This window comes from Benincasa hispida, chromosome 3, assembly GCF_027475165.1.
Source record: "Benincasa hispida cultivar pf3 chromosome 3, pf3_genome.v1.1, whole genome shotgun sequence".
NCBI classification, from domain to species: domain Eukaryota; kingdom Viridiplantae; phylum Streptophyta; class Magnoliopsida; order Cucurbitales; family Cucurbitaceae; genus Benincasa; species Benincasa hispida.
The window spans coordinates 19,850,631-19,865,339 of NC_143480.1; the positions used below are offsets into that span (position 1 = coordinate 19,850,631).

General features: G+C 33.3%; 1 protein-coding gene across 1 annotated transcript; it reads left to right on the plus strand.

The window, feature by feature from the left end:
• Positions 1–3,025: 3,025 nt before the first annotated feature.
• LOC120068885 (AAA-ATPase At2g18193-like) lies at positions 3,026–4,903 on the plus strand. The gene is given in 3 exon segments (XM_090312310.1): positions 3,026–3,691; positions 3,694–4,010; positions 4,109–4,903. Coding segments are annotated over 3 exon segments (1,395 nt in total). The 5' UTR covers positions 3,026–3,030; the 3' UTR covers positions 4,526–4,903.
• Positions 4,904–14,709: the final 9,806 nt, after the last annotated feature.

Sequence of the window (14,709 nt, forward strand, 5' to 3'; positions counted from 1 at the left end):
GGAAATGGCGGTAGAAGCATAATTCTTGAAAGAATATAGAATGAATTTGATTATATATTTGACAATAATTTTGAAATATTTGAAACTACTTAAAAATATATCTTTAATTTCTAAAAGTTTATTTAATATTTAATATTTAATATTATTTTTTCAATGAAATTTTGATAAAATTATTTTTAGAATGATTTTAAAAATGTAAAAAGTAATTTTAGTTATTTTGAAACCACGTTTTTCTTTTCATCGAGGAGGAATCACTTCTCAACTATCTTAAAAGAAATTGAAAAATATAGAGTATTTGTAACGACTCGACCTTTAGAGTATTTTAATAAGAGTCGTTACTCATAATTACACACTTACATACAAAACATTTTGACCATTGAGGAAAATAAATTTCATTAAAATAATAAAGTCAGTTTTTCAAATTAAATAACAAATAAGTAAAACCTTTGTTTGGGGCCCTTAAAATAATGAAGAAAAAAAATAACTTAAACCAATAAAATTTTGATCAACATTAAGTTTCAAATCAAAACTTTCAAATAGTTTAAAAACGTAAACTGAACGGAAACGATTTACATGTCCCATATGGCATGATCATAGGTCCCTCTCGTCACTCGTCGGTCTGTTCCTATCATTACCAGAAAAACATAAATTAAGAAAGGTTGAGTATAAAATACTCAATAAGTGATCCCATTACCGGGATCAGGCTATGCATCCACGAGCAAAGAAAGATAGCCCGTGACTCATACAGCTACATCGGTTTTTGATGATGAAAGGAAAGCCAAAAGACGTACTATCTTGCCTTGAAATGCATATCTAGCGGCCCGTAGGCACACCGTCAAATATGATAATAACATGAACGTGAACCCGTCGACCCACGCATGTCTAGCGGCCCGTATGCATACCGTCAAACTTGATAATAACATGAACATGAAACCATCGACTCACACATGTCTAGCGGCCCGTAGGCACACCGTCAAACATGATAATAACATGAACGTAAACCTGTCGGTTCACGCATGTCTAGCGGCCCGTAGGCACACCATCAAACATAATAATAACATGCATCAAGGCGAGACAATAAACCGCTCTACTGATCTATTCATGCATCACATACATAATATCAGTACTGATTAAAAATTTTAACATGCTCATAATACTTGTAACTACAATGCAACTAGCAAAACATAATGACAGACAAAATCATGCTCCAGAGTTCACCAAGTAACTTTATAGGTCTAATCTAAGTCACCTGGCATTAAGGAAACGGTAATAGTATCACTTACCTCAACTTGGTAAAACAACGCAAAACAAAATCTCCTTAGAACTTCTTGAACACAATTGAATCAACCTAAAGTTGTGGCTTGATTCACGACAAATTCCAAAACTTGATTCAATTAGCCAATCTGATCAAGAATTAAATCCAAAATCAATAACTTAATTTTCCACTATTACTCTCAATCCAAAAGAACAACCAACCAACCACTTACCCAAAACTTACCGATCTTTACCAATTTTCTGCAAAACGAAAGATGGTCTCTAGCTTGTAATGCCTCAAAACTTCTAAATCTTGAATCTAAGTTTCACAGAGATTACTAATTTAACCCAAAATTAGATGAGTGAATTTCACCTCCTAAATTATAAGAAAATAAGTCTTACCCAAGGTTTTTCTCAAGATTCCGGCAAAGATCGGGCAATGGTGGCTGATGGTGCGTCGGCTCGTGGCTACCATAGATAGGCAGCAGGAGTTGCTGTCGGACGGTATAAATGGTTTAGGATTGCGATTAGTAGCGAGGGTCTTGCATGAACAAACCATAGCTTCAAACAATGATCCAACCGTTCAAACTGAAACTCCATATGTCTCGAACAAACTAATCAAATTTGAGCATGATCCAACGGTTCAAACTCCAGCAATAGATAATTTTGGGAAAGTTGTCACTGAAAAACCGAATTGCTTTCTCCCCAATTTTTTTCTTTTTTTTTCTTTTTTTTGCCTCTTTTCACTATCATTTAATTTTGAAAAACATCTCAACTCTTTTTTTTTTTTTCAAATTTTTAAAAGATAAATAAAATATTTTATCACAATATCTCCAAAATCTCCAAAGATTCTATTAAATTGATAAATTAATTAATTTTTTAAATTATCTTAATTTAGTCTTCAAAAACTAAAATTAAAAGCATAAAATCCATCAATTTGATACAAATTAAATTCTTTCAAATATTTAAATCAATTAAACCACATGAAATTAATTATCTTTTAATTTTTTTTTAAGTTGACCCTAAAAACCAAAATAAAAGGGAAACAAAATTCAATATTTTCGATAATAATATATAATCAATTAAATTCAATTTAATCAATAAAAGTCTTTCAATTATTTCAATTTAACCCCAATTTTCTAAATGAAAAGAAAATTTAAACTCAATAATTTTAGATAATTAACTTACTTTTTTTTTAAATTCGGGATATTATCGTATTAATTATTAACATTAATTGTAATAATGTTGTAGGATCATTTTTCAACCATATGTGTGCCTATGTGGAGGAAACGCAAACACTATAACAATGGAGTTTTATTCAATTTAACCTATAATCATTTACTTTAAATAATATCAGAGTGTGGAAGTCTAAAATAATTGATGTGGGAATTTTTTTTCATTAAATCTAATGGTAGTTTCCTTCATTAATTTCGATTTGAACAATTTTGAAATTAAATTTTAAAAATTGAGAGTGTTGTAAACTTGAATGAGAAAAATCCGGTGAAAATAGTTACACAATTTTTTTTTCCTAAATTTGAATGTAAATTAAATATTCAAACGAAGGAAAATCAATGCAAACTTGCCATTTTTTTAGCCAAATCAGAAAAATGAAATATTCTCTCAAAAAAAAAAAACATAGAAATTAAGCAATCTCTACTCTAGTAATTCCACGTCATCATTCTTGTAGCCCAAGGCAAAGGCATGCCCAATCTCCTTTATAAATATAAATACAATTCCCCTTGCTTTATCATCTCCCATTTCTTGCCGCCGCCCAACATGATCAATCTCAAGGAAATGGCCGTTCCCCAGTCCGTCTCCGCCGTCTTCTCCGTCCACGCCTCGTTCGCCACCACCATGATGCTCTTCCGTTCTGTCACCAACGAACTCCTCCCCGCCAAATTCATCTCCTTCCTCTCTTCAATTTTCGTCTACTTCTTCGGCTCTGTTTCTTCTCAGACCAAGTTTATCATCGAGGAGAATTCCGAGATCACCTTGAACGAAGTCTTCCAGGCCGCCGAGATTTATCTCCGTACGAGAATAGGCCCTTCGATGGACACTCTCAAGGTCAACAAAACCCCCCGCCAGAAGAATGTCACGCTTTCCATCTATAAGGACCAAGAAATCACCGATTACTTCGAAAACGTTCGCCTCCAATGGCGATTGGTCTGTTCCGCAGATGAACACAATAGGGTTGGTAACACAGAGAAACGCCACTTTGAGCTTTTGTTCCCCAAGAAATTCAGGGACAGAGTTGTTGATTTCTATTTGCCTTATGTGTTGAGGAGAGCCAAGGAGGTTAAAGAGGAGAATAAAACTGTGAGGATCTTTAGCCAGGAATGTGTTCGTGATTGTGAGGAAATGCGTCGTGGAAATTGGGGTTCGGTAAATCTGGACCATCCGTCGACGTTTGATACACTGGCCATGGACCCTGACCTGAAGCGATGGTAATCGACGATTTGGATAGGTTTGTTAGAAGGAAAGAGTTCTATAGAAGGGTGGGTAAGGCTTGGAAGAGGGGATATTTGTTGTATGGCCCTCCTGGTACGGGAAAATCAAGCTTAATTGCGGCCATCGCTAATTACCTTCGGTTTGACATTTACGATTTGGATCTCTCCAACGTTCAGAACAATGTTAATCTAAAGAGAAATTTGTTATCCACCACAAATCGATCGATTTTGGTGATTGAGGATATAGATTGCAGCGTGGATATAGAGAATCGTCAGAGTGTGGGATCTTACAATCGATTTGATAGCAAGGTCAGTGTTCGATTTTTCTTTTTGGTGCCATAATTGAAATTTCTGAATTCTGAATCGAAAATTGAGAATTTGATTTTGAATTTGAATATGATTTGCAGATTACGTTGTCGGGGTTGCTCAATTTCATCGACGGATTGTGGTCAAGTTGTGGAGACGAAAGGATAATAATATTTACTACGAACCACAAGGAGAGATTGGATCCTGCATTGCTGCGGCCGGGTCGGATGGATGTGCATATAAACATGTCGTATTGTAGCCCACAAGGGTTCAAAGTGTTGGCGTCGAATTACCTGGGTGGGGAAGCGACTAAGCACGGTATGTACGGAGAAATAGAAAAGTTGATCGGAGATACGAAAGTATCACCGGCAGAGATTGAGGAAGAGCTAATGAAGGGCGAGTATGCGGAGGCGGTTCTTGAAGGTCTGGCGGATTTTCTGAAACGCAAAAGGGAAGAAAAGGGGAAGGAGAAAGAGGAAGAAGAAGAAGAAAAGGGAAAAATGGGAATGGAGAAATAGAAGGGGAAAGAATTGGAAATGGATATTAGAAGGCGTGGGCGATGATGGATATGTGAATTGGTGAGAATGGGTAGCCATTCATGAAATGGAAGGAAGCCCAGTGTTTGTTTGTTGAGGGTGAGTTGACTCGGGGTTGGAATGAGTGGATGGGTCCGAGTTGAGTGTGAAAAGTGAACTACCGAGGAGGGATTGGTTTGGAGAACAGAACACAAAGTTGCTGCAGAGTCTGTTCGGAAGAGAAGCTCTAAAACAAAACTGCATGGGAGAGCTGCTTTAGCCGTTCAAAATGTTGGATGATGTCACAGCCTTGTTTCCTTTTCCATTTTTCTTTGGTCTAATTTCAACATTATTATTATCTTTTATAAAACTCCAATTTTTCTGCTACACTTATCCTTTTCAAATATTAGCACTATTGTCTGTCTGAAGTTGCATATATAGAAATTTAAATGACCTTGGATCTAAATTTTTTCAACTTAAATAATTTTAATTGAAAAAATGAATCAACCCAACTAGAAATATTTAGGTTGGGTTGGTTCGGGTTACTCTAGATCATTTATTTAAATTTTTTTATAAGTAAAATAAAAATTCAATTTAACTATTTTTATATATGAATTAAGATTAATTTATATAATGTATAATCTTTTTTCAAAGTAAAAAAAAAAAAAATCTATTTTTAAGAGTTGTACATTTTAAACTTAATAATAAGTTCAGGTTGGTCTGAGTTATTTTAGATGACACATGAATCAACCGAACCCATAAAATTTACATTTATTTGAACTCAACACAACCCAAAAGAATTCATAACCCATCCCAAATCGAACGGGTTGGGTTGGGTTGATCGGGTCTGGTTTTTTGAACACCTCTAGTGAGTCGTAATTGACATGGCACATCTCTAAAAATTGAAAGTCTGATCCTTTTATCTTGCAATTTTACTAAAAAAATCCTTTATAGACAAAATTTGATAATAAAATATTATAATCTCATGAAATCCCACCAAGTCCCCGAAATGAAAATCCCTCCCCCACAAAGTTAACATAATGATGAATAGCTTCATTATAGGAAACCTTCTTAACAGATTAAAACAACATAGATTATAAGAAATAAAAATATTTTAGCTATTCACAAAGTGTCAATTTTGAAGAAATTTTGCAGTTTACATGGAATGAAACAACAATGTATCTCTTATATTAGTTAATATACCATAAACTTATGGAATGTAATCACAAAATGTAACAAATATATAAAGACATACAGATATAAACCGAGTGTTGTAAAATTAAGAAAATGAGGGTAATTTCTATTATACCCTTTGGGTAGTTTTGTAATTAAAATTCGAAAATTGAAAAAATAAAAAAAATTAATCGGTTATATTTTCCACAACTATTATTTTTCTCCAACACTCTGTCTTTTTATATATCTATTAAAAAATCAAATTTTTTATAATTGTTAGATGATACATAATTAAATCTAATTTATTAATTTCTTTTTATCAATCGATTATTTAACATAATCTTAGAATAATCTATCCACGAAATTCTGTCTGAGAAGCGAAAAATAGAATTAAAAGAAAAACGATGAGACATTCCTCTCCTTCCCACGGCGGGGCGTTGGCTTGGCGGTCAAACCTTTTTTATTTCCTTAATGGAAAACACTGAAAATAATAATAATTATTAAAAGAAAAGGCAACACTTTCACATTTGAATTTCCAAAAAAGAAAAACTTGCATTAAAATGATTTTACTGTTTGTTAAGTTAGATCTTTATTAAAAAAGCTAAAAAAGTTGCTATTATAGTAATTTTGAATTCTGATTTGTTAATAGAAAAATTAAAATATTATAAATAAAGCTAAACTAACATATTTATTTAGGAAATTTGTATCAAATAATACAAACATGGGAAAAAAACTTATCCTATATTCCACCTTTGAAATATTTGCTAATATAGCAAAGGTTGACCGGTCAAGGCATTAGTTCTTTAAAAATTCAAAATTTATCCTCTCTTTTCATTTATTAATTTTCCTTTTTTACATTTCCAATTTCTTTTTTTTCATGGTCGTGTCTTCGTTTCAAGTATGCAAATGATCGACGAATTTGAAATCGTGAAGCTATTTTCCATGATAGTATGGCCAACTCCAATTCACGCGTTCGTCTTCGTTATCTCTATTGCATCTTCAATTGTGAGTTATTTTTCTTTGAGCGTTATTTTCTTTCGATTTTGTTTTTCGATTTTTTTCAGTGCATTTACTCTCTTTTTTATCTCTTTTTTCTCAATAACCTAATGATTTCTTTAGTTCATTGGGAATAGAATGAATTGTGAAGGGAGTTTGTTGTGCTTTCATTCAGTTTTGTTTTCTGCATTGTGTTGTTCAGTTTTTCTTTGATATTTTGAGTTTTGATCAATTAATTAAGTTAGGGCTTGCATTCTTCACTCTTTTCTTTAATTATTTTGAGGTTTGCGTTCTTGACTCTTTTCTTTGATATTTTCTTTTAAATTGTATCATATTTCTAGAAACATATCTATTTTGATGTTTGATATTTTTAGATTTGATATTACGGCTACCTTGTCTTTTCGTTTGTCATTTATGATTTTTTTTTTTTTTGCAACTTTCACTGTATTAACTTCGTGTTTAGAAGATTTTGTCATCAATTGAAGATATCAGTTGGCTATCATTGATAGTGATTATCACTGATAGAATATATGTGACTGTTATCAATGATAGTGATAGGTTTATATTTGCTTTTGATAGATATTAGAACCTATTGATATTGTTATTCAAGAGTTTTTCTTTTACTTTCGGGAATTTTAAAACATGGTTATTCCAATAGTTGTTTTTCATAGTGGAATATTGAATGAAAAACACTGTTATGTGAATTGCAAATCTACTAGAGTTTTAGTAGATGATATAATGGTTTTTGAAGATTTTATGGGTTTAATAGTGAAGGAGATTTGTTTGAATGCATCTACTTCTTTTATAAAACTTTCAACTTTATTAGATTTTGTTATGAATGAAGTTCAAAATGTGGTTCAAATTCGTGAATATAAGGATGTAGCTTGGTTTTTTGCTTTAGTTAAGGAACGCAATGCAAGACATCCTTTGGTTGCTCATGTCACTAGTTCATGTTTGGAAGTATCTTCTAATGTTGTTTCTAGTGGAACTTCTAGTGGAGTTAAGAATTATTTGTCTGTTGTTCTTTCTTCTATGCTTATAATTGATGATGGCGATTTTCAAGTGATTGTGGATATACATATTGCTTGTGGTTTGAAAGAAAAGAATGTGTTTGCTAGTAAAAAAGATTTTATCAAATTGTTTTTACTTGATAGAAGTCAAGAAGAATTTTGAATTTAAGACTATAACGTCAAACTCAAGAGAAATTGTGTTTCAATGTGTTCAAGATGGTTATCAATGGTATGTGGGGGCATCCCATTTATAAGCGCAGTGTTTTGTGGATGCTTAGGAAGTTAATTGATATTCATGATTGTTCTACAAAAATTATTCAAACTTCTCATAGGCAAGCTTCCTCGTCCTGAATAGCTGAATGTTTGAAAAATGATTTTAGATTTAGTTCTTCTCATACCTCACCTCCTATTGATATTGTAAATAAAGTCGTAAGGAATTTGGAGTAAATATTAACTACTGTAAAATATGGAGGGCAAAAGAGAAAATAATGAAGTCTTTGAAAGGCGATGCATGTGAATCATATGTTTTGATTCCAAAGTCTTTGATAAAGTTAAAAGAAATGAATCCAGATTTATTTTCTTGTTTCCAACTTATTAATGGGTTGTATGATCTATCAGTGATAGTTTCTATTACTGGTAGGAGTCCGTCACTGATAGCTTCCATCACTAATAACATAAAAATGATGGAAGCTATTGGTGATAGACTCCAACCAGTGATAGAAGCTATCACCGATAGGCATCAATCAATTATATACCTTTTGTAATCTAGCTTACTTGTTTATTTTCATGTTTATCTTATTTTAGGTACATTCACTGCCTATGAAGTCGACATAAATGGGCATTTTAAGTATTGTTATATGGCTATTGGAGCATCAATTGAGGGTTAGAAGCATTGTATATGAAGGAGTATATCAGCATGCAGCAGAAGCAACAAGGATCAATAAGCATTCTAATTCATTAATTTTAGTTATGAATAAAGTATGCTCATACAATAACAAGAGGATTTCATGTAATACCTTTGTAGAACTTCTTGAATCTCGATTCTCAGCTGTAAAACTTCTCCAAATCTCGTTGTAAACCACCTCAAGATCTTCCTCACTATTCTTTTGGAGCTTTATATTGAGTTGTGGGACTCAAGATAAGCTTGAATGAAAGGGAACTTGGAGAAGAACTCATTGCAACAACCCACTTGAAGAACAACCTCTTCAACTCGAATTTTTTCAGCAAAAAACTCTATTGATGCATGCCTCAATTCAACTCCAATATTCTCTATTTATTGCAGGACTTTCATGCAAAGAAGATGACTGCATAAGATGCAACTCATGCTTAGAGTTATTGAAGCCACACTTAAGTGGGTTTAGTGTGAGCGAATTGAAGGTGTTAATGAAAAAATCCATAATTCCATTTTGTGTTTTTTTTTTTCAAACTTTTCAATTTTACCAAATGATTTCAAAAATCGATTTGATTTCAAAAAATGAAAATATTATTAATTTTACAAAATTAATTTCATAAATTGATTTTCTAATAAAATTAATAAATAATTATTTAAACAATTTAATTAATTCTAATAATTTAATATCAAATATTAAATTGAATTTACACAAATCCACCTTCATAAATTTAATATTTAAATCATATTTAAATATTAATTAATTCTCCTATTTCGTTTAATTCTAATTTGAACGTCTCAAATAAACTTATCACGCTACTCTAAGGTTGATCCATTTACAACCTAGTAGGGGACTTCACGGACCTACAGATCATGGGTTCCAACGATTCGAGATTAATTGGCTAAACTCTTTGCATCAAATTAATCCCCATTAGTTAACTAATGAGTCATTCCACTAAAGCCCATAGTTACACTCCCCTTACTGTATATACATTATGTCCACATGATTTAACCATAATTAGTAAGTCGACCCTTCAAATATTGTTCGTAATGACAGCTGGGTCAATGTCTATTTTACCCCGAAATTATGTCTTGTTCCTTAAGTTCCTACTGATCCTCCATTGAACAATTGGTTTGTGATTCAGTCACTAAACTAGATCTCTCTCAACCTAGTGAGAGGGTGGGGCCCCTTGTTCAAAACCTGGATTCAGTATTTAAGAGAACAACCTTTCTCTTATTTCTAAAATGTGTAGGCATGAATTCCGTCTTGCACCCTATGTCCCCAGCTATTTACTCGGTCTCACCCCTGAAATTGGAGGCTTGTTGAGCCAGCGCTGTTGAGCTAACCCTCACCTATGTAAATCTAAGGATAATCTCGAATAAACAGGAGTTCATAGTTAGCTCAGGATTAAGATCGAGTTATCTAGGTCATCTAAATGAAATAGTCAGTCTTATACAGTAAACAACGTTATAAAGTAAGAGTGACTTATTTCTTGGTCCGATCTTATGCAAACTCATTTCATAGGATGCCCCCACTCCTCATGTCAATACATGAACGAATCTGGATCACTTTGTTTGTAATATCTTTACAACTCTTTGTAACAACTACAAAGTAGGTCACATCCAATAATGTTACTAGAATAAGGTACCCAACCTTAATCATGTACTAGAGATTATTTTAGCTATTTACTCGAACTTGATCCATCTCTATGTCTCTACAAAAGTTCAAATATACATATAATAGCCATGGATCTTAGTTTATTGGATTTAGATTTTTACGTATGCAATTTATAGAATCAATAATAAGTTTATTGACTATAGAATATGTTTATCTTTTACAAACTACGAGCTTTAGGACGTAAAACCCAATAGTATACCTAATATATCGGTTGATGACACGTTCTTGAAATGTAAATATGTTGGGACTCTTTTGATGGCTTCAACAATTGACGATAATAATTAGATTTTTCCTCTTAGTTTTACTATTGTTGACTTTGAAAATGATGTATCATGGAGATGGTTTTTTTAGAATCTAAAGAAAAGTTTTTGTGAACGAGAAGGATTAGTCATTATCTTCAATCGACATTTTAGCATTCCAAAAGGTGTTATGAATGTTTTTCCAACTATTAAGTATTGTGTTTGTCTAGGACACCTTTTGCAAAATATGAAGTTTACTTATAAGAATTCTTTAATTGATGACATATATTATAGTCGTGCAAAAGCTTATACAACTAATAGTTTTGAGTTTTATATGAAATGGATGGAACTAATATATCCTACTATTCGAGAATATCTCAATAAAGTTGGTTTTGAGAAGTGGACACGTGCACATTCTAGAAGAAGAAGGTATAATATGATGACTACAAATATTTCAAAGTGCTTGAATAATATTTTGAAAGAGCCTAGAGAGTTTTCTGTTGCATCGTTACTTGATTCCATTAGAGAAATACTTCAAAATTGATTTTATGAAAAAGGTCAATCAACATTATCCATGAAGACCGTTCGACAGAGTCTAAGTTGTGAGAGCAACACAATCAGTCAAGAAGCTTCAATATAGAATTAGCCAGTAGAAGATTGAAGAAAATCGAGCATGAGGATTTCCATGAGCAGTAGAAGGATCGTTCCAAATTCCATTCGAAATTGAACATCAACAATTATAGTACAAGAACATAAACAAATAGGTCATGCATAGGAAGAAATTACAGCACGCTTACTAAGAGTGTCAAGGGATAGAGTATGCATACCTTTGAACAAACATTCTTAAAACTCCCTCGATCAATCTACAAACGTCCACAACACAGCAACACGAACGCAACGACTGGTACAAAGCATGATCAACAACGAACACCACACGAACAACACGAACAACCAAAAGCTCCTCAAACACAATCGATTTGAGTGAGGACAACACCATTATGGTTACCTTGGTATTCTCGATGTGAGAATCCAAGAGTTGTGAGCTCTGTATGAACATGGCTTAAAGAAGAGACTAGAGGACAATGATCGTGTAGACGATCGCGTAAGTGGGAGATAGGAAGCGTCTATCGTATAGACGATGTGCCCGATCGTGTAATAAATGGCAGCCTATCGTATAGACAATGTCACGCGATCGTTTAGCTACGATCAACTGATGTACTATTGTATAGTCAAACCCCAGATCGTTTAGTCTCTCTAAAGCTATCGCTTAGTGAAACATTTTCACTTGATAGCCTTCTCTGTGAGTAACTTTTCGAATTGAGTAACTCTCTAAAATTAAGAAAATATTTTTCCTTTTATCTCACAGTTACCATAAAACTACCAATAACCTTCCACTCAATTGGTATAGAGAAAAATATTTAATTATCAAATAATTAATATTATTATAAAGAAATATAATAACTAACTTATCATATTATATTTATAACCTATGGTTTTAATATTTTATCTCATAAAACATATAAACCATAGTTCTTTTTCTATTTTTATGGTACTTAATGTAAATCATATTTACATTAATTCTCTACTTGATGTATCTCATACCTTACACGAATTATATCATATATAATTGAACTTTCTCTTGTTAATTTGAACACTTCAAACTAACTCTAAGAACTGATTCTCAACTTGAATCCATTAAGCTACCAAGGGGACCTTATGGACCTATAGCTTGAAGCTCCAATTGTACGTGAATAACTTACTAAACTCTTTAGTCACGGGATCTACCATCCGTTAATTGCCGAGCATTCCACTAAAGACTGATAGTTGCACTCTCATCACTACAAATATATTTTTGTGTCCATATCAACCAATCAACAGTGCGATAACCCATCACAGATCGCTCGTAAGTACAGTTGGGCCAATTTATTGCTTTGCCCCTATAGTTACATGTAACTCCTTAAGTACCACTGATTCTTCTAATGAACATAAGTCATAATCCTACTATGATTGAGTCCTCTCTTCCGAAGAGAGGATGTGACCACTATGTTCAAGACCCGGAATCAGTCCTTAAGAGAGTATTTTATCTACTTACTTCTGCTTCGGGGAATGAGTGAATTCTGTCTTGTATAAATGAGTTCCTAGCTCCCCAATCAGGAAAATCCTTAAAAATGTAGGCTTGTTGAGTTGGCAATCTGGCCACTCTCACCCATACTAATCAAAGAACCGCCCTCAAAGGCTGGAGTTCCCAAAACACTCAGGATTAAGGTCATGCCACCTATGGTCATTTAGATGAGATGTAAGTCTCAAGTATCAACGGCATTATATAAAGAGACTAATCATCTTGTGGTCTGGACTTATACAAACTCTTTGTATAGGACACCCCCCCTCGCATGTCTCCACATGATCGGTCAGGATAAGACCATCTATAGTAGTTCACCATGAGGTAGACATAATCCTGAGTGCATAGGTTATAAACCTAATACTGGGGTAAGAACGAATAACATGGGATAAGTCTCAAGTATCAACGGCTTTAGTGGACTTCAATGGCATGAGGCATGGTCGGTTCCATTTGTTGGGGTTGATGCCCTAAAGTCTCGTGTCCTATAGTTTGTAAACAGTTTGTATGAACGTTTGTGTTGTATAATATATGATATTTACTTCACATATTGTTTTATGCTCAGTTATGTGTTTTATTTGCTTTACCACAAACCAATAAACATAAAATATTTAGTTATTTGTATGTAACTTAAGCATGTATGTGGTGACATACAAGTGTATTATGTCTTGAGAGATAACCAAAATGGTCTGTAGTACATGGATATAGGAGAGAAACCTTATCCTGGTAACGCTACGGATGCCGGCATGCTTTGTGGAATGGTCACAAGTGTTGTGACTTGTCACATATGGTCTGATCCTGATCATTCATGTTGGGGACATGCGAGTGAGGGTATCCTATACAAAGAGTTTGTATAAGACTTGACCACGAAGTGTTAACGTCTCGTTATATAAAACCGTTAATGACAGAGACTTCACTTCACTAGAATGACCATAGGTAACATGACCTCAATCCTGAGTGAGTTGGAAACTCCTGCCATTGAAGGCGGTCCTTTGATTTGTATGGGTACGAGTGGCTAGGTCGCCGATTCAAACCTACCATTTTGGGGTTTCATCTGATTTGGGAGCTGGGAACTCAACTACACAAGATGGAATTCACTCATTCATCGATAATCAATATTTAAATCATTATTTAAATATATTGAACTATCCAAATACGTTTAATTTCAATAAATTTAAACATTAATTATATCAAATATAATTATCCAAACCCTAATTTGGATTTGAATATTTCAAATTCACTCAATATTCTAATATAAGGTTTAATTCTTTTACGAGCTAGTAGAAGGACCTAATGGATCTACAGATCAAGAGCTCCAACGATTTGAGAGTTGATGTTGTTTTTGGTTTTGGTTCTCTTTATTGTTAATTCCAAAATACCAAGTGGTATAGGGAATCAAATAGTTCGTATTGGGCTAGTTGGGAGATTTTTGTAACTTTTACAATCTTATCATAGTAGAACCTGCAGTTGCAGAAGATTAGACATAGTCCCGAGTTTGGGGAAAAGCAATATAATTTTCGACGTTGTTCTCTTTTTTCCTACTCTTTATTATTTGGTAATTTTATGATTGTTAATATTTTTTGCTCTAACCTGTAGAAGTGGGAATTTAAGAGGTTTCGAGAGAATTATGAAATTTCATGGGAAAAAATTTGGTTATTGGAAGATGCAAGTTAAGGATTTCTTAACTTACAAGAAATTAAATAAGGCATGGAAGAAAAGACCGAAAGGGTTGTCAATGAAGATTGGAAGAACCTGAATGAAGAAGCAGTTGCAATAATTAGGATGTGTTTGTAAATGAACATTACTATTCTTGCAGCCAACGAGACTAATGCAGTGAAGTTGATAGAAGTGCTTATAAATAGGTATGAGAAACCATCTGGCAATAGTAAGGCTTATCTTCTTAAGAAGTATTTCAACATGCAAATGGCTGAAGGATGCTTCTGTTAATTCCTATATCAATGAGATTACCAGTTTAATTAATAAGTTAAAATCTGTTAAAATTTATTGATGAGGTGTATGCTATTCAGTTATTGATGTCTTTACCTAATAGTTGGGAGACCATGAAAATTGCAGTGTCTAATTCAAT